Source organism: Tasmannia lanceolata, unplaced genomic scaffold (genome assembly GCF_043159265.1).
Source record: "Tasmannia lanceolata isolate RefF3 unplaced genomic scaffold, GAP_Taslan_0.1 ptg000013l, whole genome shotgun sequence".
Classification (NCBI taxonomy): Eukaryota; Viridiplantae; Streptophyta; class Magnoliopsida; order Canellales; family Winteraceae; genus Tasmannia; species Tasmannia lanceolata.
Genome location: NW_027518690.1, coordinates 32598578 through 32624118, shown reverse-complemented (window position 1 = coordinate 32624118; position 25541 = coordinate 32598578). Strand labels below are relative to the sequence as shown.

At 38.7% G+C, this 25541-nt stretch overlaps 1 protein-coding gene across 3 annotated transcripts in view; it reads right to left on the bottom strand.

Moving 5' to 3' along the window:
• LOC143890023 (uncharacterized) overlaps positions 1–25541 on the bottom strand; it is a 58524-nt gene that overhangs the window by 2036 nt on the left and 30947 nt on the right. For 2 of the 3 annotated variants that reach the window (XM_077394528.1, XM_077394529.1), the window contains 4 exons: positions 25377–25483; positions 17128–18925; positions 16554–16676; positions 16272–16441 (listed from right to left, as the gene is read on the bottom strand). In XM_077394528.1, coding sequence (XP_077250643.1) covers positions 16272–16441; positions 16554–16676; positions 17128–18925; positions 25377–25483 — 2198 coding nt within the window. The remainder of the gene's footprint in view (positions 1–16271; positions 16442–16553; positions 16677–17127; positions 18926–25376; positions 25484–25541) is intronic. The other variant, XM_077394530.1, reaches the window with a different exon arrangement.

Sequence of the window (25541 nt, the reverse complement as noted above, 5' to 3'; positions counted from 1 at the left end):
GTAATAGGAAAAAGGACTTACAACTATTTGTGAAATGCTGAAAATGGCAGCAATTCTTTACAATAATAATTTTTCCTAGTAAACACCTTCATACAAGAAACAAAAGCTCCGATGACCGGAAATGATGCTTATCTCTGTGTTGAACATGAATAATAAACTCTTACCTTCATAGAGGAATAAGTGTTAATTATCAGGAGTGTACATCTAGAGGGCTATTCTGTATTTCCCATCAACAGTTATGCATATGGAAAAGATATTAGAGATCATTTGTATTTTTATCAAAAGTCAACCAAAACATTTCAGTTTCATCGTTATAGAAAAATAAAAAATGCAAGTATTCTAGAATTCAAAATCTGTTCTGATCATTTAAGCCGTTCTCTACCAGAATCAAAATACTTGAGCTTCTCATATAGTAAGACCCACATGGAAAAATTTGAAAGTTCAATATTTCTTTGAGTTACATGTTGGTTCAAGATTTGACGTTTCAGCCTTTCCTTTTTACATAGATGAGGAAGCAAGTAATTATAGGCGTTGAGACTGAAGCTCAATTGGTCAAGGCTTTATGCCTCAACCTTGAGGTCGCAGGTTCAATCCTACCTTACCTACCCCAAAAAATAAAGTAATTATAGCCAAGGTTTTAAATTTCGGTTTTGGTTTTGGTTTCGATCGCGGCGGAAACTGAAACATTACGGTTTTGGTTCGAAATTTCGGTGGAAATCACGTAAAAACAAGTAAACAAATGCAAATGATATAATTTAAAGATGAAACTTTAGGAAATGCTTGAGTACAAATACACACTGACCATTAAAAAAGTGTACAAATACAATACACTTAGAAACCATCACATAAGCAAGACCATCATCTATAATGGTTTACAAACATTGAACACCTAGTGACATGCACGGTCGCTCATGCCGGGTAATTTAGTGCATACCAAATTTTACATGTAATTCATATAAATATTTATACATAATACATGACATTTTGCATGCAATTCATATAAATATATTTTTTGAATAATAGCAGATTTTATTAAAAGAAGACCAAGGTGGTCAAGGTACAAAGAAAGGAGAAAGAAGACAATCATAGAAAAAACTCTAGCAAAGCAAACATCAAGGAGGAAGAGAATGGAATGGCATTTGGTCTTCCATAAATGCACCATCTTTAGCAAGAGCATTAGCGACCGAGTTGGCCGATCTTCGCACATGACGAAACCAATGATGAAGATCTCGACCAATCAACAATCTCATAAAAAAAAAGGTCAAACCTCCAGGAATGATTAGAAGAACCGCTAAGCCAACGGATGACATTTAAAGAGTCCCCTTCTACCACCACATTAACTAGACGATCTCTAGCTAGCAACTTAATGCCTTGCTGGACTGCTCTCACCTCTGCCTCTGAGGAATCTGCCACTCCTATAGGCCCCACAAAAGCCAATAAAACTTCTCCATTCTCATCCCTCAAGACACCCCTAATACTGGCCGGACCGGGATTCTTCAAACTTGATCCATCAAAGTTAAGCTTCAATAGTCCATGCTCAAGAGGAGCCCACTCTTGTACCACAATTCTTCTAGCCTCTCCACTAGAATACACAACACTCCAACCTTCTCATAATTCATAGGCAGAAATGAATCTGAATGCTGGAGTAGCCTCAACCCAAGAGATTGTAAAAGCAATCACTTTAATGAACACGAATGCATAGTTTTTGCTACACCATCATAGACTAGCATTTCTTTCTTTCCATCTTATCCAAATGGTAGTGAGGGCCAAATTCCACAAAATCATGTAATACATACTAAATATAGTATATTGCTATTTAACTTACGATTTTGGTTTATGCATTTCGATCATTACCGTTCCAGTTTCGGTGCGGATGGAAAAGGAAACATTTTCCGTCGTTTCGTGTCAGTTTCGGTGGAAGTTTAAAACCATGATTATAGCATATCACCTTATTTTGATAAAAAAGCACCAATAACTAGGAAAGAAAAATGTAATCACCTAATGCTAATGGTGTGAAAAGCATGCATGAGTGCACTGTAGACTTACGTGAAAAGCCGACTCTGTTCAAAATATGTTCATTTACATACATACATTATATATAGGGAAATGAAGGGTTTTCCGGCCGTGCAACTTCGTTTTCCGGCGGACGGCAAATCTAGCCGGGCCTCTAACTCTCTACCGCTGAACTCTATCCAGCCCATCTCTCATGCCCACTTATTTTCTAGATTTGAAAGGAGGATCGAAGTGGGTTTCAATGGCAAGTGGAGTTTACGAAGATGGTGGTGATTTTGCCGGAAATCATGGAGGTGGAAAATGGTGAAAATCATATGGGAGGTGACTGTGGAAGAGCAGATAGTAAAAGGGATGGCGAAAATAGGGTCTGGTGAAGGATCTGTTGGAGACGGGGTCTAGAGTTTTGGCTGAAATCGATGGTAGGGATGGCTAAGATGGTGAAGAAGAAGGTGGATGATGGTTGTAGATCTCGGATCTAATGGAGGAGGGTTTGATGGTGGGGGTGGATGGAATAGAAGAGATGGGTTGGGTGTGGCTGGTGGTGGCGATGGTGGAGAGAAAGCTGTAAATCTCGGATTTAATGGAGGATTTCATGGTGGGGTGGTGCTAATGACAGAAATGGAAGAGGGTTTGAGGCCTTTTGGGGTTTTGAGAAATGGGTTTTAATGGAGGTGGGTGATCAGATCTATGGTGGTGGAATGGCGGATGGAGAGGCCGAGGAAGAAAACCCAAATCTCTCTCTCTCTCTCTCTCTCTCTCTCTCTCTCTCTCTCTCTCTCTCTCTCTCTCTCTCGGATTTAATGGAGGATTTCATTGTGGGGTGGTGCTAATGACAGAAATGGAAGAGGGTTTGAGGACTTTTGGGGTTTTGAGAAATGGGTTTTAATCATGGTTTTAAATTTCGACACCGAAACCACCAAAAACCAAAAAATCTGTTTTTTTTTAAATTAATTTAATATTTCAGCGAAATTTCGGCCGAAATTTAATATTGAATAAAATATTGGTTTCGTTTTTTGTACTAGATTTCGACCGAAATTTCAAAATTTCAGGGTCCGAAACCGGCACCAAAACTGAAATTTTAAACCTTGGTTTTAATGGAGGTGGGTGATTGGATCTATGGTGGTGGAAAAGGCAGCGACGATGGGGAGGCTGAGGAAGAAAACCCAAATCTCTCTCTATCTCTCTCTCATCTCCTTTTTTATCTCTTCCTCTCTCTTTCTGATCTCTCCCTCTCTCTTTGGTCCCTCTCTCTCACTCTCTGATCTCTCTATCTCTCTTAATGGTGGCCGGATGTTGTCGAAGATGGGCCGATCTCGCAGGAATTGCAGAGATGGTGGCTGGAAGGGCGAAATGGCCGGAGCTGGGCTCGAGAAGGCCGGATTTAATCGTGAAAGGGCCGGATCTGGTTAGGGTTGATAGATAAAGTGGGTGCGGGAGTTGTTGGAGGCTGTGGAAGGGGCCGATGTAAGGAAAAGGGTTCCGGATTCAGGGGAGAAGGAGGAGGTTGGATGTGGAGGTGAGTCAGGTTGTGGATAGCGGCAATGAACTGTTAGGGTTAAGGTTTGAAGGAGGAGGAGGGGAGTATTAGGGTTGTTAAGGTTAGGGTTGAATGGGGAAGGACGAGGGGAATATTATAGTTTTGGATGGGATAATTTTTGGGTTAGGGGAAGTAGTTTCTGGAGAGGATGGTGGAAGGATTTGATATATTTTAATGGGGAGCCGCCGGTGTTTGGTGGTGGTTTGAGGTGGAGGCCGCTGAAGATTAGATGATTATGTTGGGTGTTTGGCTATCATGCACGGTTAGGGGCGCACAATAGCTCTGGGCCTTCGAGCGGGATTTTTGAAAATCGAATTTGCCAGTTGGATTGTAGTGGAGAAATCGGTGTGACGTGGCAGGTTACGACCTTGACATGAGGGGTCCCACAAATATGGCACTTTTTGGCTGAATTCGATTCAATTGATGCTACTTGGGTAATGTAAGGGGTAATGGGTTTTTCTTTTGGGCCAAGGAGAATACTCCTGGGCAATTCATACTATGTAAATCTAGTGGGACTACAGGTCCCCATTGTCATTTTACTGGTATGAATATATTTGTCAATTTTCAAAAAAAAATATTTAGGGAAATGATATTTCCACCACAAATTATCCATTACCCATCAGGTTTATTTTATTTGTTTAATACTGATTGGGCAGTGTGGATTTCAATAGTCGGTTCCCCATTCTTTATAGTTTTCTAGAAAAAGATAATGTTGGCTTTGAAGCTGGTTTTGAAAATGTTAGTGGTTTGCAAGGTAAAGTAGTTTTCATCTCCGCTGGAGATTATGCATCTTGAATCTGATGGAGTGCAACAAGGGGTTCACACTCCTCTCCCACATTTCCAAAGCGGTGGATGCTTTTCCGATTTTCAGATAGAACATATATGTCGTATAGGAAAACCCATCATATCCATGGATTCAAAGCAAAGAATGAGCATGCTGAGAGTTCTGTGAACACGATACGATACAACGTGGACAACAACTCCCTATCATTATGTTGATCTACACTTGCTTTGTTTTCTTTTATTTGTTTTTTTTCCCTTTCCTCTTGTTGCTATAGAATTGAAAGAATCCTAACATCTTTGTTTCTAGCTAAAATCAAATTAAAAGAACAACAAAATATAGACGAAGGCCACAATAGATCTACCCTCTGACTTACAGTTTGATTTTCCTTCTCTCCTTTTGAACCAATTAACATATTTGGGAGTCTGGGGATTTTTAGTTTTGGATTCTTTCTTCTCTTTTTTTCTTTGGTGTGAGATAAAAGAGGGTTTTAGAGAGGTGGGATACTAAAAGATAACAATAAACATGAATTAAAAGAACAACAAAATATAGACGAAGGCCACAATAGACCTACCCTCTGACTTACAGTTTGATTTTCCTTCTCTCCTTTTGAACCAATTAACATATTTGGGAGTCAGGGGATTTTGAGTTTTCGATTCTTCTCTTTTTTTCTTTGGTGTGAGATAAAAGAGGGTTGAAGAGAGGTGGGATACTAAAAGATAACAATAAACATGAATGGGAGTTTCAGGTTTCGGTTTTGGTATGTGTTCCGGTTTTGGTATGTGTTCCGGTCGTAACAATAATGGAAACATATCGGTTTCCTGTGGAAATTTTTTAAAATCACAGAAATGCATGTAAACACAGGAAGATGAGGGGGGGGTATTTAAGATGAAGCTTCATGAAGTGTTAGAATAAACACAAATACACACAAAAAATCCATCATATAAGCAGAAAAAGAAAAAAACACCCAAAATTGGTTACCAACATCGAACACCTAGTGACATGCGCGACACGAACACCTAGTGACATGCGCGACAATTTTTTTGATTCATTTCATCCAATAAGTGACTTTCGACCTCTCAACTACTTTTTATATCTTTATTTTCTTTTCATCCAATAATTTGAATCTCTCATAACCCGAACTCCTTGGGGGAGAAGGGTATAGTTTTAGATAAATACATGACATTCACATGCAATGCATACATGACATTCACATGCAATGCATACATCACATTCACATGCAATGCATACATCACATTCACATGCAATGCATATAAATATGTTAGATGTATGTGAATGTTGTAGATGCCTAAGGAGATAGTGGTCATTCTTATGTTCTCACTTTAATATAAATTCATGAGTGAGGAGCATACTCCAACTCACTTTTTCTCCTCCTTTCATCTCTTCAACATGGTATCAAAGCCCTAGGGTTGTGGTGCCCTAGGGACCACCATAGAAGACCAACATCTTCTTCTTCTTCTTCCCAACCTCCCGCCCGCCCTCCCTCCCTCGGCTTCCCAATCTCCACTTGCGACCCCCTCTCTTGGCTCCCTCTCTCGGGTCCTGCCCCGTCCTCCCTTCTCGACCCGCCGTCCCCCCACCCCCTCGCCTCCACTCCCTTTCTTTTCCGGCACTCCTAGACCACCCCCACCTCCATTTTATCTCTCTCTTCCTCTACGCTTCTTTCTCTATCCCTCTCCTTCGGTTAAAACCCTAATCTATGTCACTTCCTTTCTCATGGTCTAGATCCTCTTTTGGTGTTATTTCCTTTATCCGCAGCTCCGATTTTATTTGTGCCTTCGAGGCCTTCCCATTTGTCATTATTATCTTGCTCTTCACCGGAGCCGTGCTCTCTTTCTTGGGCTCATCTAGTGGCTCTTCCCCCCTCCTTGATGTAGTTGTTGTTGAGGTTTTTCTCTTTTTCTCTCCATGGATTCTCCCATCATTGAGGATTCATTGAGGATCCCTCTCTCAGGCAGGCTTCAGAGGCCCCTATCCCTCCACCTAGCCATTCTTCATCGGTGGATGGCTCATTCCCACCGATGACTACAAAAAAAAAATAGACGGGTCCAATTACCTGAATTGGAAGGTAGCTGTGGAGACCTACCTCATTGCTAGGGGCAGAGTCTATCTCATCCGTCGTGATCCTCCCTCTGCCACTGATCCTGCTTATGGGTAGCGGGAACAAGATGATGCTCTTATTCACACTCCTGTGGCAGAGCATGACCACTTAGATTGCAGGCACCATGACGCACCTTCCGACCTCCAAACGGATTACCATACAATTCTAGAGTTGGAAACCTCGTTCGCATTTGTGCCACATATTCACAGTGGATGCATCTCCAGCATGGTGACACTCCTCTTTCTACATACTACAGTCAGTGTGTCTCGCACTATCAGTAGTTGGATGTCTTCATGCTCCTCACGACTGATTTGACTATTCACGCACAACAGCAGGATCAGCTTCGCGTTGTTCACGTCCTCGAGACATTGGGCCCTGAGTTCCTGCATCTCCTACGGTAGAACTTTAGTTCCGGTTCTATGCCTTCCCCCCAGGAGGTACATTTACGGGCCCAACAGTGCCTTGTTGGTGATTCTCTGCCAACTTTCCATGTTGATGGCTCTGCTACAGTGGCCTATAGTGTTGGTGATCGTGCTACCCTTGGTGGTGGTACCATTGGACGTGGTTGTGGGAGTGATTTTGGCCGTGGAGCTGGCCGAGATTTTGCTGGAAGCCGTGGTACAGGTGGCTGTCCCCGCCCCTATTGTTCTCATTGTCGGTGGGAGGGACATCATCTTGACACCTGTTATGCTCTGCATCCCGAGCTCCGTCCGCCTCCCGAGCCTCGTTTTGGCCGATTAGTGTATCTTTTTGCTCCTGACATTTCCGACTCCTCGGCGTCTTCTTCCCAGCACAGCTCAGCCGCCCCTGCTGATGGTTTCTTTCTCTCTCGCACCGACTATGTTGAGTTCCACCGCCTCAGGTTGACTAGTCGCCCCCCCCCCCCCCCCCCCCCCCCCCGGAGTACCGGTGTTGCCCAGTCAGGTAGCTCTACTACCTCTCTACTCACTAGCTCCCGCTCCTGGATCCTTGATTCCAGAGCTTCGAACTATATGACAGGTACCTCTTCATCCCTTAGTTCATTTCGCCCCCTTTCCTCTCAGTCTAATACTCTTGCTGATGGGAGTACTACTCCCATCTCTGGTATTGGGAGCATCTCTCCCCATCCTGGCCTTACCTTATCCTCTGTCCTATGTGTTCCCAAGTACCCATTTAGCTTACTTTCTGTTAGTCAGCTTACTAAATATCTTCACTGCTCTGTCTCATTTTATCCATCTTATTGTTTGTTCCAAGATCTCTCGACTGGGAGGACGATTGGCTCAGGCCGTGAGGTAGATGGGCTTTATCGTCTGGATCCTGTGCCGTTTTGCACAGCTCCATCGATGCCTATCAGTGGCACTGACGCCTTGGTCATCCTTGTCTCGGCGGACATCTATAGTTTCTATCCATCTTCAGCCTTTTAAGTGTGACGCCTGTGAACTTGGAAAACACCATTGTGTCTCGTTTCCTCCTAGGCTTGTTAGTAGGGCCTTGCTCCCTTTTGATTTAGTGCACTCGGATGTATGGGGTCCCGCGCGGACTACCTCTCTTTTTCGATATAGATATTTCATTGTCTTCATTGATGATTTTTCTCGCATGACTTGGCTTTATTTACTTAAAGATCGCTATGAGGTTTTCTTTGCTTCTCGCACCTTTCATGCCGAAGTTACAAATCAATTTACTAGCACGATCAAATGTTTGGGTATTGATTACGCCCGAGAGTACTTTTCAAAATCTAATGGCTTTCACGACTTTCTCTCTACTAGTGGCATCCTCCACCAATCTTCTTGTGCTCACATCTCCAAACAAAATGGTGTAGCTGAGCGAAAGTTGAGATTTACTCGATGGGGCCCGCACTCTTCTTATTCAAATGCGGGTCCCTAAGATCTATTGGGGTGTCCTCACCGCATGCCTTCTCACCAATCGGCTCCCTTCCTCAGTCCTTGGTGGTACATCCCCATTCACTGTGTTACATCCTCAGCATAACCCTGCATAACCCTTTTCCTCTCACCCCTCGGGTCTTTGGTTGTGTGTGCGTTGTCCACAACCTTGGTCCTGGCTTAGATAAATTGGACCCTAGAGCTGAACGATGTATCTTTCTCGGCTATTCTAGGACACAGAAAGGTTATCGGTGTTACAGTCCTTGCTTGCATAGGTCCTTTGCCTCTGCCGATGGAAGACAATATGAATTCAACAACATGACGGGCAACAGAGACAATTAATAATAATAATCTAAAGAAACATCAATCCAAGATAATAGAAAACATTAGCAAAAGAAACATGCACAGACGGTTCAATTCTATAATAGAACACTTAGGATCGGGCCGGGTCACGGTACCTGAGACATTAACCCAGAAACCGACCCGACCTGAGTCAGGGTCTAAAAAAATGAACCCTGACCCGCGCTCAGGTTTGGAAAATCCAGCCCTGACCCTGTTCGGGCTCAGGGCGGGTCAGGGCCAAACTTGCACCCCTAACACCCATAGGGAGTTTAATAAAGATAGACTCTTGCTAATTGTGTAAAACTTGGATTAAGAAACTAACCTTTAATATTAAATCTAATTGGGAAACTCATTTTAAGCACAAAACTCATTAGCTATTAAAAACCCAAAACATGGGCTTTTGCAACCCTACTTGTGCACGTCCAAAAATCGAGAGAGGGAGAAGAGAGATAAAAGAAGAAAAGGAAAAGGAGAAGAGGGATTGATCTTCAAACCCTATTCTTGTTTCGAGTAACTGCCTAAAATCTTTCTATGTGTTTTTGCTTGTGATTCATGGTGTTTGATTTTTATTTCCTTAAATCTCTTTTATATTAAGGTTCAAAGCTGTTTTTGCTTCGAATCAAGATTTTCTTTTAATCTTTATATGTAAAAGATGATTTTCTTGGAAGACAATTCATGTGCATGATCCGTAGTGTGTGTGTGGGTATATATATATATATATATATATATATATATATATATGATTTTTTTTATAAAGATCAGATCAAGTGAGTCCTATATTAAGCCCTGTGGTTGTTTTTCCATAAAATCAGCATGCATATAATTAGTATCATGTAGAAAAGATGTTCTTTTAAAATCAAATTTATATACATATATATATATATATATATATATATGATATAAATATAATAGAAGCTTTGGTTTTCCACAAATTTCATCATGTGCATGCTATGTGTGTGTATGTGTGTGTGTGTGTGTGTGTATATATATATATATATATATATACTAAAGAATTGTTTCCTAGATATATCAAAGCAAGTGTGTGATTTGAATATGAAATAGCAACGGTTTTTCTTCCAAACAGTGTGATTTATTTGATGTAAAAAAACCATGTCCTTCAAAAATCAGCCCATAGGTGATATGCTTGATAAATCATATAATTATATTTCTTTCGGAGAAAGACCTAGTGTTTGTATAAATTGTTCGTACTTGTCTTTTTGTTAAAAACAGCCCCTAACATGATTTTTACCCAAGTACATACATACATATGAGAAAACAATTCCTACACATATGTGTAGAGAGTTCTCTACACACTAGCTTAAAATACAGTGGGGGCCCATATTGTTTGGGTGATCCAAGCCATCCATTTTAAAGACCCTCACATAGATAGGGTGTCTACAAAAAATCAGATCCATAGGATCATCCCAACCCTACGAATTGTGGAGTTAAAATGGATGTCTTTAAACCTTCACAAATTAGTCCATTTTTTGCCTCCACAGTTCGAATGGTTAGGATGATCCTATGGATCTGATTTTTTGTGGATACCCTATCTATGTGAGGGCCTTAAAAATGAATGGTTTTGATCACCCAAATAATGTGGCCCCCACTGTATTTTAAGCTAGTGTGTAGATAACTTATCTACACATGTGTGTAGGAACCGTTCTCTCTACATATATTATATATGAGAAAACGGTTCCTACACACATGTGTAGATAAGTTATCTACACACTAGCTTAAAATACAGTGGGGGCCACATTATTTGGGTGATCCAAACCATTCATTTTTAAGGCCCTCACATAGATAGGGTGTCCACAAAAAATCAGATCCATAGGATCATCCTAACCATTCGAACTGTGGAGGCAAAAATTGGACTAATTTGTGAAGGTTTAAAGACATCCATTTTACCTCCACAAATCGTAGGGTTGGGATGATCTTATGGATCTGATTTTTTGTAGACACCCTATCTATGTGAGGGCCTTTAAAATGGATGGCTTGGATCACCCAAACAATATGGGCCCCACTGTATTTTAAGCTAGTGTGTAGAGAACTCTCTACACATATGTGTAGGAACCGTTCTCTCATTATATATATATATATATATATATATATATATATATATATATATATATATATGATGCAAATAATTAAGAATCTGATCAGTATATGAATTACGCATAGGTATTAATACCCACGAGTGTATCTTTTGGTTGTATGACACTGAAATCTTTGGGAATAGAATTTAAAGAACAAAATGTAAAAAGTTATGACACTCCAACTATCCTACGGTCAGAGTTAAAGTAAAATTTAATGGAAAACTTAGTGCATGTGGTCTCTTACTTTCAGGTTAATCATCATCCTCCACTCATTTAGAAATCTGCAGTCTCTCACAAAGTCAGCTTTGAGTTCAAGGTAGGTGACGGTGCCCTAAACTTGTACTCTTAAGCAATGATTGATTTATATGCATGCAATGAAAATTCCTAGTAGACATAGAATTGTTCATGCTAATGATGTAGTTAAGATGATTGTTTCTTATTAATATGCATCTCGCTCTTGTGTTTGGTTATATTAGTAGCCTGCAGCAAATATTGAAAAATGATGCTATGCTAGTAGCTTAAAAAAAGATGAATGTTATGATTCCTTATTAATGGAAAAAGAAAAAAAATGTGGGAAGCAAAAAAATTGTTAAAAATATCTTAAGATATTGGAAAGAAGAAAAAAAAGAGGATATGGATGATATGCCAGTAAAACTGATAAGAGACAGAGACATTGGGAAAATAATTTGGTGAATTGGGCTGAGGTATGAGTCGTCCAGGAATAATGAAATCCGAGCCGGCCTTTGGTTTTAGCGCACCCCCTTGGCGGTAAATGCATCCTGTTAAACCATGATGTTAGGAGGCGGAGTGGCTATTAAGCACGTCGCAAAAAGTCCCTCATGCCCACTACCTGTAGACGAGGGTAGTGGAACGTATTGGAGCGGGACAACAAGCTAAGGGAGCTTGATTGTCTTGGGTAAGTCGTCGCATTAATAATGATAATAATAAAAATATAAATTTCTCACTTGTAAAACGTTGTTGTGTTGCTATAATAGTAGTTTTACATTAATTTATGCCATAGCATGTCCCCTATTACCATTCATGATTTCTTTAGAAATAAATTATGTTACAAGTTCACCTATAGAATTAAGTTGTATACCTTTAAATTCAAGAGTTGTTTAATTGTATTTGTTTAGGTACCGAATGAATCTACATAGTTCTTTGAACTAACACCAAAAATCCCCAAAGGTTTTGCTACAATTGATGACATTGAGACAAATGCTAATGAAGAAATCGAGAATAAAAAGGGGTGTGCAAGAGCGAGGCCAGAGTAATTGGTGTGGCCGGTTGGCCTTGGCGGCTATTCGTCTTATTCTTAGTTTGTTTCTGTCATTGGTAATTATGCCAAATACTCTTTAGTAAGCTTTTAAATGAGTTTTCAAATTTGTAAAACAAAAAAATTGCTGGCTTTTGTTAACGGTCCGGGTTTAGAGTTACATCTGAAAATTCGAGTCGTTACAAATATAGACGTTTAGTTGGGAAGTTGATTTACCTCACTGTCACACGTCCAGATATCTCTTATGCAATCGGCATGGTTAGTCAGCATATGAGTGCACCAAGGACACCTCATTGGTCAGCAGTTACCTAGATAGTAAAATATCTAAAGAAAGCTCCTGGTAAAGGACTCCTCTTCAGAAAACATAGTCACATAAGGATTGGAGCATATTCATATGCAGATTGGGCAGGTTCTCCTGCAGATAGAAAGTCTACAAATTGCTATTGTACTTTTGTTGGAGGCAACTTGGTGTCTTAGAAGAGCACAAAACAAGAGGTTGTATCAAGGTTAAGTGCAGAAGCAGAGTATAGAGCCATGGCATATACATGCTGCTAGTTGATCTGGTTGAGGTTGTTTATGTCAGAGATTGGGTTTCCCTACTCGTCACCCGCTTCACTCCACTGTTGCAACAAGTCTAACATGAATCCAGTGTTTCATGAGAAAACCAAGCACATCAAGGTGGCTTGTCACTTTGTTCATCATGGGATTCAAAAATGGGAGATTTGCATTGTGCTCACAAGGTAAAACGACCAGATAGCTGATATGTTTACAAAACCCCTTCATAGGGCTAGATTGAGTGATTTATGTAACAAGCTAGGAATGTATGATATACATACTCCATCTTGAGGGGGGAGTGTTGAGAATGGTCATGTTATACCTCTCTCGTATACAGGGGTATTTTTGTCTATGTAACATGCATATAACTATATATATATATATATATAGTGTGTGTGTGTGTGTGAGAGATTTTCAACTCTCTCACTCGTGTATTCTCCTCTCCATCTTTTCTCTCCTGTGTTCTCCTCTCTCAATACTTCAATGTAGATTCTAACCGAAACCATAAACCAGAGACACAGAAAGAGAGAGTTTGGTCTTGGGACATAGATTTTCTATAAGAAAAAAAAGAAGATGAATATTAGCTATCTATTCCCAATTGAAGAGGAAGATGGTAACATTAGGCATTAATATCATAGCCTAGTGCTATGGATTAAGACAAAAACATTAGCTTTTCTAAATTTTTTAGTGAAATTAAAAACATTAACACAGAAATTGCAACATATAACACGGAAAAATATTTCCAAAAAAAGTTAAAGATCAAAATCAGCTCACTGTATACACATGAACATCCCTTTCTATTGAAATCAGTTGAGAGAGAGAGAGAGATCTAAATCAGCTAACGCCTCCATACACAAAAACTCCTCTTTCTTTATATTAGTCAAAGCTGAGGGGGTCATGTCTGGATAGTGTAGGTCTAAAGTCTCTAATTTTGGTATAGGAACACATAACTTGTTTTCATGTAAGGATTTCTTACAATCAGAGAGAGAGAGAGAGAGAGAGAGAGTAGAACATAATCTAGGGTTTTGAATTTCCCCCATTTGGATCTTCTCCATGTAAAGATGGTTGGATATTTTGGCCTGTCCAGAAGATAAGGGTTGGAGATTGTAGGATCATCTATCGTTCCCCTCTCTAGACTCGTCTTGATAAAGGTGTCTAAGTCGTCTCCACAACTACAAAGGAGAAAGATGAGAAGAACTAGGGGTTGATAAATGAAAGATATATTATATACCATGTATAGTACCCCTTATATGAAAATATATAGTCAGTTTCTATTTGAGCCTCGTTATAACTATAGAGTAGATTTCTACTTTCCAAAATAATAATAAGTCCTTGAACAAGAGATGAATCCAAATCCAATTAAGTAATTAGATCCTATCTAGTCCAAACCAGTGGTTTAAAAACTCGTTGACACGACAAGGAGCTCGCCCGACTCGACAAGGCTTTTTCTTGGCCGCGTTCCGCGTTGCACCACATCCGCATTCCGTGTTTTGCCCTACAGAGTCAATAAAAACTCCTTTGTCTCTCGCGAGTTATGATCGCGTCAACTGCATTCTTGGCTGCGTCTGCGCTGAGTCGACAAGGATTTTTCTTGGCCGCGTTCTGCGTCACATCCGCATTTTTAAACACTCACTCCAAACTATTCTTCAAGCCCTTGTATAAATGGGCTGACCCTGTGTCTCTGTTGGGCTGGCCCAGTAGATTGATACTCCTACTGCGCATGTTGTGCGGTCAAATTCCAAAGAGCATATGAATGGGTAAAACAAAAATCTCAATCCCGCAAATTATAAAAAACGAATATGATGACAAAAAGAATGAAAAGTAAAACCTTTATCATGTATCTAACCACTATTAGTTTTTCAAACAAACCAAAAATGAAATAAAACTATTTTTAAAGCCCACTTGAACAGACTCGTTATCATTCTACCAGCGATAAATACATCGAGAGGTTAAGTTTCATTTTCTCCTTTTTTTAATGGTATTTTTTGACATTTCCTCATCATTGACTACATTGATTAGAAGTAGCTTTATCATCATCGACTTCATTTTTTTCTGCCTTTATTCATCAGTTAGTGAGAATCCAACCAATCACCCGATAGCCTTGCATAATCATTAACCTCTTGCTAATTGATTATGAGTGGCGTTTTAAAGATGATAACCTATGATCCATGGACACGGATTCTTGTGTTGATTGCCGACATGGATATAAGGTGTCCCACACCGCAACCCCTAAAAATCTAGAAATGGAGACACGCTCATGCATGTATTTACATATAAAATTACAGATTACTAATCATAATTTGCAAACAAAATTAAAATGTTATTACTTATTCCTTTAACAAACTAATAAATCTTAGGATTAGCAACCATAAGTCTAAAATAGAATTAGATAATCAAATCACAGTACATTCATCAATCTACTGTAGTTATGTTTAGTATCCAATATGCATCGGGAAAGAGAGACCAATAGGATACAATGAATATAATATTGGAAGAAGTGTTCGGGTGTTTTTTTTTTTTTCGTTGGGGTGAGGTGGGGGCGGCAACAAGTACTAGTTAAAGAATATTTAAAAATAAAATAAGAGTTAACGGTAAAAGAAGCAATGAACAATATATTCGATAATAAATAGTATTTCACTTACGCGGTACAATAATGTCTCAAAGTAAGTCTAACAGCCCTAGTAGTACGATTACAAGTGTCGAAAGGAGTGTAAACACGTGTTTCGTCGACAAGCACGTGTCTGCTGAAAATTCAAGGTAAAAGAAGCAATGAACAATATATTCGATAATAAATAGTATTTCACTTACGCGGTACAATAATGTCTCAAAGTAAAGTCTAACAGCCCTAGTAGTACGATTACAAGTGTCGAAAGGAGTGTAAACACGTGTCTCGTCGACACGCACCTGTCTGCTGAAAATTCAAAGTGTCGACTAAAACATAGATAAGTGAATTCAGCCAGTTAAATGCATTTACAAGTTCCTATTATGCAAACTCAATTCTTTTCAATAATTATCAATTAATGTGTTTTCCTAAATTACCAAAAAATAGAGAACCCTAAAAATGTCCTTGAATTCTCTGCACCAATTTTATCTTCAACTCTACCCATAGCAAAAGGGCAAATTCCCTAATATATCCCCATCATATACATGTTCACTCAAAAATTTTAGAAGCACATAAAAATGCATATAACACCAATACATATACATTCTTCTCGGAAAAAAAAAAAAAAAAAAACAATAATCAGTACATATACTAAGCTGCTAAATTAACTAAAATTTTAAAGTCGAAAAAAAAAATCAAAACTAGAAGACCAAGTTCTGAGCCCAAAACGTCATAAAAATAATTCTTTGTTTCTACTCATCAGTATTGCAGAAATTCCAGGATATACTGGCTTCAAAATTACTAATATACAGCAGTGTAATAACTAAAAAATGACCAATTGCCCCTTCACAGACATAAAAACAATAGTGAATGAAAAGTAAAAGTGGCTACAACTATTATACCCAGAACAAGGTTGATATAGCAGCTTTATGAATTCAACAGATTTCAACAATAATAAAACTTATTCATTTTCATTTTTGGTAGGTAAGGTGACAATAAAACTTATTTCTACAGATAGTTAATAGAAATTCCTAGTGAAATTTTTGGGCTGAAAATGCTAGTGTAAACAAGTTTGTTAATGAGTAACATACAAGGTGAGATTGAGTGCTCATGGATACTGAACAGCTGAAAGCGAGTAAATTAGCTGATGGGAGATCAAAAGAATCTATGCTTTCATCATTCTCGACTTTGACAGGGACATCTTTTGAACTGCAATTTTTGTGTCTCTCATTCTTTTCTAGGACCAAATCCAGCTCCTTTTCTGTTAAATAAAAACTAGATAGGTCAAACAATTTCTATTGTAATTAGGAGCCCCATGAAAATCCCTCAAAACAATCCTTTGCTTTGATTAGATACACAGAGATATAACAAACCTGAGTAACAATATTTATCTTCTGTGGTAAGAGGATATTCATGGGCTTCACAGACGTTCTTAACATTCTGTGAGGCACTTCTGCCAGCACCGGAAGCATATTCCATTTTGACCATACGGTTTCCTGCCACATAATTTATCAAAATTAACACACATCTGATAGGAAACAAAGCAAGAGAATACTATCATACATGGCTTAGAAGCTATGTCACAAATATCTCTGATATTTTCAAAATATAGCATTTTTATCGCGACATTTTGATAAAACGACAAAATCCTGAAATAATCTCACAATTTTAAAAATATAGCGATATTTTCACTTTTATCATAAAATATCACCATAATATCCCGATATTTTTACGATGTTTTTATTTTATATTTTTCTTAAATTTATATATTCATATGTTTTTTAAATAATTTTATTTTTATCGTTTTTTCTCAATATAAACCCGAAAAGAATAAAAATATTTAATATATCCCGAGATTTTCCCTTGCCGAGAAATTCCTGAGAATGATATTTTTGACATATATTAGAAGTTCTGGAAGATTTTAGAAAAAAAATACGAGACACTAACCTATGGATGCACATTTTCCCTTCTCGTGAGGAGGATCATTATAGATATTCCAGTGAGAAATGTTCGGATTTCTCTTATCATTTCCAGTAAAGTCCAACGATGCAGTGTTGGGTACTCCAAAGTTATTATCATAATCGGAAGACTTCTCTGTTGTTCCAGGTAATTTACCATCACATTTTCTCTCAATCATCAAGTTAGAAGGATCAGTTCTACTCCTTGAAGGATCCTCTTTAATCACTGAATCTTTTTCAATCATGGAGCATGGTACTTCTGAGGCATCTGAACTGCTTATCAATCTATCAGAGGAATTAGAATTTTTTATTGTTACTATTGGTACTTCGACCACAGCTTCCAAGTGGGATGAGTTAGGATTGGTTCTGATTTTTGCAGTTCCTTCTTCATCCATTGTATCTTCAATCACGTGGTATTTTTCTTCTGAGGGATCAGAAATCCTTTCAGAGCTGTTGTCAAAATGGGAATATTTCCCTTTTGACGCTACTATTTTGTCCCCATTTTCAGCATTGCATTTACTCTCAATTATTTCAACGTCATACAAGTTAAAAGGAATGGTTCTGCTTTCCACAGCTTCTTCGTTCAAATCTTTTCCACTCAAGTTGCATGGAACTTGCAAGGCATCGAACTTTCTTTTAGAGCTATACTTTTGATGAAAAGATTTTTCTCTTTTCGGCACTTCACAATTATTATCAATCAAATTGAAGTCTCCCTCTTCATTCATTGAATCATCATCACTAATGTAACATGGTACTTCTAGGGAATTCAAAGTCCTTTTAGAGCAGCTGCCATGGTGAGAGGCTTTTTCTGTTGATGTTGGTAGTTTGACCATTGTTTCGGCATCAGATTTTCCTTCAAAGTCAGACAAGTTAGGAGAAATTCCATTTCTGCCATCTCCCTCTTCACCCATTGATTCTCCATCAATAATGTGGCATTGTACATCTGGGTCATCACCATTCTTATTAGCGCCACTACCATGATGGACATTACTTTCTTTGGATGAGTGTAGTTTTTCGATATCTTCGGAATCACGTTTACCACCGCTGTGGTTATTACCAATCATTTCAAAATGAGACAAATTACAAGGAGGCGTAGTTGCATTTACTTTATCAATATCTTCGTCACTGCATTTACTTTCAACCATTTCAATGTCAGATGAGTTAGACGGAGTAGCTCTACATTTCGTAGCCCCTTCATTTACTGTATCTCCATCAACTGAGTAACATTTGGTTTCTATGGCATCAGAGGTCCTTTTCAAGCTACAACCACATTGGGAAGATTTCTCTGTGGCTGTCTCAATCAATTCAGACTCAGACAATTTAAAATTGGCGGCTTTTCTTCTCAAGCCTTCCTTTTGCTTTATCAAACCTTTATCAACCATGTTAGATGGTACCATTCCATTAGAAAATGGGCCATTTTTAAGTGATGGAGAACAGTCAGGAGAAGGTTCAGCCATTGGTCGTTTTCCTTTCCTTTTCCTATTTGTCACTGTTCCTTTTCCTTTGCTGTGATCATCATTGTTGCTTATCGAGTGGCCTAGTCTTTCACAGCCACTTGTACCGTAAATTTTCACTACAAAGTGTGAACCAACAATGTAATTGAATACAAGAATCTCTCCAAATTTTATTGAGTGGTCTGATACAAATTTACCCCATCCATTTTGAAGAGCCAAGGAGCCATCTAGAATAGATAAATTTACCCTCCAGCGGCCGCCACTAGTGTCTTCCAGAAAAATGCTCGGATCAACCAAGGCTTCGGCTTCACGGACAAATTTAGGAGGTAGGAACTGCAAAATTTATTTGTGCGGTGGCATGAGCCACATGTACAGGATTAGATAAAACTAAAAGAGAGAGAGTTGTGAATTTTAAAAGCTAAATGCAAAATTATGTTCGTACAGTGGCAATAATTAGAAAACATATAGGATTAGATAGTAGAAAGAATGGTATATATGTCAAAATTCAAACTATATGGCACCACTGGGCAAAACGGGGACCCAATGTTACATGTACAAAAAATCAAGGTCTCAATCATGGTAGCAATGAATAAGGAAAAGTAATACAATTAACAAGTAAGAACTGTTGCCTGAATATCCTATTATGATATATTTCAAATCTACTTATATTTTGCACTACCATGTTTTTAATCGTTGCACAAACTCAGCTTGTCTTTTCTTTTTAAATTGGCTTCCAAGAGCATTTTGGGAACTGCAATAACTTTTGACAGCAGTGTAAATAAGAAAAGACAAGAAGAGTTAGTGCAAATATCAGTAGTAGCCTACTTAAACACCAAAATACAGATAAACTATTTGCTACCATGTGATGATTCCCATAACCTTTTGAACTCTAGGGAACAGATATAACCATGTTAAACTAATTCAAATGAATTAGATGATGCAATCACTAGTTAGCTCAGGATCATCCTTCTTTTATATGCTTGTTTTCATTAGGACTAATCAAAGAGGATGGCATTTAATCCTCCTTCGACACCTACGTTTCCTGTAGGGTAGGTGGTTAGAACAAAGTAAAGAAAAGGCTCAAATAGTAAAAATAACCAAACAACATGATATTTACCACATTAATTATTACAACAATGAAGTAATTGAAATTCACAATATTTAAAGCAACAATTAAGAATATTTAATAACTTGAATAATATGCAGCGTAGAGTAACATACATAATGCAACTCTCTCCCCAATGATCATGTGGCATTCCCAACATTCTTTTCTCATGTACAACGGTGGCTTTGTAGCCTAGCCGGCGATCATTGACCATCAAGGGCCCCCTTTCCTAATGGAATGTGATCCACTTTACGATTTCTATCGGGTCACCTTAAAGGTTCCACCCAAATGCATCGCCAACCAGATGTCGTACGCTCTCGGTCTGGTTAGCTTCTGGCTTTTCTCCCAAGGTTGGATCGAAAGGTTCTCCTTAGTCCTCCCTCCCTCTTCTCCTTAGTCCTCCCTCCCTCTTTTCCCAATCCTAAATATGACACAATTTTCCGATAACAATACTTCTCTCTTTTATTACAAATCTTAAATTTTTTTTGTGAAATCACATGTCATACAACTACTCACATTTAATTACATCTCATTGAATAAAAACAATCAATAGAAAGACAGATATTTAAAGTAAATCTCTCATAAGCAGTGTAACAAACTCATAAATAAAGAACATCATGGTAGTAACTGGGGTAATAAATTCAAGTAATTTAAGTCAATCTTACTAATCAAGTGTAACCAATACTTGTCTTATTAACTGGAGATGTAGAAATTTGAAGCAGCCTCTTAACAAGAGTGGGGAACAATAGTCTTGGAAATCAAGAAGTCATATGCACACTAAGTTTTCAATTAATTTTGCAACTAAACCCTCATCCTAAGGTAGGGAATACAACCCAATTATCATAGTCCTCTTATCCTATTTATCCCAAGACTCCCAAATTATATGTATGAGCATATACTTATTTATAGGGTATTAGATAGCAATTATTTTTAAGGTTACTTACTAAATATATATACAGACAACAAAGAAATTACTAAATGCTTATAAGGTACTGTTGAGACGGAGAATACCTATTAATTGATTAAATTCACTTTGTATCTCATATATGTATGATTGTACTGATATAAAAGAAAATTTAGGTTTTGTTTGCAAAGTTCGAAATCGATAAACATATACCAACTTTAAACTCCTATCCTATTGTTATATGCATACAATTAAAATTCTTTTTACCAAACCTACATATCTACAAAATCTGACGGTTAGATTATCAAAATTTTCAAATAAGACGAAACAGTTTTGTGCAATTATCAAAACTGTTTCTCGTTGAAAATCAACAAAAATCTTTAAAATCTCGGAAATGAGAGATCTATTCATTTAAAATATTTTGTGTTAAAATCAGCCTCAAATCATAAAAATTTTCGAATAAGACAAACTAATTTTGTGTCTTTAATGAAAATGAACGGAAACTGAAAATCAGCACAAATAAAGCCAGAAAAATCTAAAAGTGCTGAATTAGGAAGTATAGTAAATTAGAAAGTTTACTGCTGAAAATCAATATCTAATTCCTTAAGATTTCAAATAGGATGATAGAATTTGGTGAAGATATCAAAAACAGAATTTTTCTGTTTGTAAATGATTCTGGTTGGGATCTTAATATTCAAAAAAAGAAAAAGAAATACAGGTCGACCTGCAGGTCGACTTGGATACCTTCTGGTCCAACACAAAGTGAAGTGAATAGTAGAAGTCGACCTGCAAGTCGACTTGCCATTTAAAAAAAAAAATTTGAAAATAGGTAGATCTTGAGGTTGATTTGTATGCCTTCTGTCCCAACAGGGCGTAACTGGACAGAATAGGTCGACCTGCTCTATTAATTTTTTTTTTGAAAAAAAATTGCTTGCCTCCTACGAACCTCCCCCCTATAACTAAGACCTCGACATGCCTCCCTCCCCATTACATCCTTAGTTTCCTCCCCAAAACCCTAAAACCCACCACTCCCCTCGCTCCACCATAACCCTAACATCCATTACATCCCCAGTTTCCTCCCAAAACCCTAAAACCCTCCACTCACATCCCTCCACCATAACCCTAAGATCCATTACATCCAAGTATTCCCTACCTCCCACAAAACCCTAACATCCAACATCCTGATCCTTCGCCATGGCTCCAAGAGTCTCACAGGGTAGGGGCAAAAGCACATGGGGGCGTCAAAGGGAAGAGTGAGAAGCAGTGAGGGCTCCTCAAACCCAACCGCAGAGGCCCAACCCTCTCAGATCGAATCATGTTGCTTTGTGACCGATGAAGCACGTACACTCTTCCATGAGTTAGGCTTTCATGACATCCTATCCGGTAGGTAAATAAACTTTCTCATACTCCATCTTTTTGACATTGCTCCTTATTTTTGACCTAATCCGTTTATCTATGCCCATCTATGGCTTTCTGATGACGAACTGACCCTTCAATCGAATGTGAAATCCATTCCAATTGTACTCACTAGGAAGCTATTCTGTAAAATCCTAAAAATTACTGACAATGGTGAGGCTATCTTTTTTTGGGAAATGGGTCTGCTTGACAAATATGGTGTTGACAAGGATTATATCTACTCAACGATTTGTCGAGCTTATAACCCCGAATTGAAGGTCCATTCTCAACACCTCGATCGCCCAGCTCGTATTCTTCACAAGATCGTTGCCCACAACATCACTCCCCGAGGTGGAAGCTTAGACTCCGTGCGTCCGTTTGAAGCCTTTATCGTCTACCTCATCGTCCGACGGAAACTTAACCTTGCTCACATCATCTTCCGTTCTATGAATGAAGCCCATACTCGTGCCAATGCGTCATTGCCCTTTGGCATGATCCTAACCCGAATCTTTTAACACTTTAAAGTACCCCTTGACGGGGAATTAACTAAGGATCCATCCCCTCCGTTTGATGGCTCGCCATTGAAGAAGATGCGGATCGATGTAGATGAGGCCGTTCGACAAGCTCCCGAAGCTCCTCCTCAGGATGGACAAGGTTTGACTCAGGAGTTCATCGCCCCGCAATTCTTGGCGGTCCATAACGTTATGGCCACTCAGCACAATGTTGTGCTCACGCGCTTGACACAGCAGGATCAGCAGATATTCGAACTTGATGAAAAGGTCGTCAGCCTTCAGAATGAAGTCACTGAATTTAGGGACGAGTATAATGAGGCTGACGAAGAGGGCGAGGAGTAGATGGAGACATCTTGGGTTCGTTTTGTTTCATTTCTCATCTTGGGCTTGTTTTATTTCATACACTACTCTTCCTTTTATTGTTGGCATGTATTTTTCTCATTAATGTACTGTTTTAAACTCTTGGGCATGTCTTCCTTTGGAAATGGAATCACAATTCCAATTCGAATGTTTGGGTGAGCTATTTTGTAATTATCAAGGGAATCAATTATGATTCTAGCATTTCGTAAGGCCACTCAATGGAATAAAATTTTCCAAAAAATTTCCATATTATCCCAATCAATGCCAGGGAAACATAGACAAAAAGTAGGATCAAAGTAAATTGAGTAGCTTTTTGTTCCAAAATTAACTAAAAATTTTCATATAATGTGACACATGGCTACAAAAAAAATTTATACAACAAAATACCTAATATATACAACTGAGTGGCAGCCATACCCGGCAAAATAATCAATGGTCGCCCAGAATGCAAGGGCAACAATGCATTATAGAAAAAAACAATAAATCCATATTCATCCCTAACATAACAATGGAGGTGGGAGGGCACGCCAGACCTAGAACAAAAGTTGCACCGATCAATTAAATAATGGATGTATTATGGAAAGTCGTTATTGAGTAATAATCCAACACAAATATATGACATACCTGTCATGTGTAGGTTCAGCAGGACCGATGGGAGTCATATTTAATTGACGATTTACGATGGGCGTATTTTTGCACGTTCTTTTATTATGTCCATGTTCCCCACATGTTTTGCAGTTGTGATGTTCTCCAGTTTGGAACCCGCTTTGTATTCGTACTTTTTTTGGTCGGCTAGGCTGTCATCTTACTCATGGTGGTAGTATTTTTGGCAGATCGTGGGAAGGCGCCACCCATTGTGTTCGATCTAAAGTAGGATGAACGACCTCCTCATATGCACTCCAATACTTTGAAGCCAAACACCATTCATGGCAGTAATCATATCGGTCCAAATTGTTCATTCCCATGGCTATTATAGCATGCCCACATTAGTAATCCAATCGTTTGGAAAAGACCACAAGTACATGTTCTCTTTTCTAAGTCCTGCCGATCAAAATTAGTTAACGAATTCACTTCATATTCAGTGAAACTACACGCGTACGGTGTATACTTACTGGCATACTTACATGAATTTGCTAACCACATTTCTGCCTTGCGAGTCAAACGTGTTTGCCATTTAGCCCCCTTTTCTGACGGACCTGAAAAAGTCCTGTACTTTCCATCTAGTGTGATCAGCGAGAGAAGCAATCGGTAACTCCCTTGCGCCCTTTAATACGTTGTTGAAGCACTCTGTTGCATTCGTTGTCCACACATTCCACCTAGCCCTTTTAAAATGTACGTTGGCCCAGTTTTCTTTAGGAACCTCAAATATCCATTTCTCTGCTTTTTCATTCTTTGTTTTAATACGTTTCATCGTTTCCTTGAAGTCACTCTCCCTTAGGAAATATGTGTCTTTGGAAAAAAGTTTACGAAGCAGTACATTCTTAAAGGTTGCATAAAAATAGGAGGTCAGGTGACGAATACAGTAGCTGTAGTATGCACCGGGTAATACTTCAGATATCGCTCTAGGTATACCCTTCATCCGATCAGAGCAAATTGTAAAGTCCTCGTTCTTTTTTTCTGCTGACATAACCTTGTGGCGGAATAAAAGCAGAAACCATAGCCAACTTTCATAAGACTCACTCTCAACCACTGCAAATGCTAACGGAAATAATCCACCATCACCATTTAGTGCATTTGCGGGTAGTAAAATTCCTTTTATACTTGCCTCGCAAATGTGTCCCATCAATTAGGATTTAGGACCAAGGGTCTAATTGTTTGATTGAACGCACGTATGCTAGGCCCAAATGACCAAAATAAACGGCCAAATGTCTCATCTCCATTCCTCCATAGCTCATAATGCTGTCAGGATGACATCTTTCCATCTCGTGAGCATATGTAGGAAGGATGCGGTAAGAACGCCTAGTCATTTGCACACTTAATTTCATGTACAAGGACCATCGCATTGAAAGCTTTCCGATAGCTTATGGTTATACCCCACTGATGGTTGATGTATTCTCTTATTAGACTAGGCTTCACGTCTTCTGGACGGGGAAATAACCCTAGGCAGGTTTCAGCTGCCCAAGCTACAGTGACAAGGGGATGGTCATTACCGCTCAAAGTACTTGAGCATGTATGCTCTGCGACAAACCTTTTTACCTTAAAATAATCCAAGTATTTTGTCCCAGCGATTCTAAAAGGGCAACTTGGATCCTTGCATTTAACAGCATACTTTGTAGGTTTTGACTCTATTGGGACAAATGCAAACCTCCGTAGAATTGCATACTCTCTAACTTTTTTCTTAAAAGACTTTCAAATTTGGGAAGATTTCCCCGACCTTCAACTCCTCAAGTCGTATATTCCCCTTATTTAATTCATCGACATCCATTTCAAACACTTCCATCAGCTCCCTTGCATAGGTATTACCGAACGGATCGCCCACAATGTTATGTACATCATCTTCTTCCTCACCTTGGTCCTCATCGTCCTCACCAAAGTCCTCATCATCCTCAATAAAGTCAATTGCATCATTAACACGAATATCACCATGGAAATCCCTACTGAACTCTGCATCGTACCTGCATGGTTGGGACAACTAGGTTAGAATGAATATTTTATGAGACAAACATAGAAGTT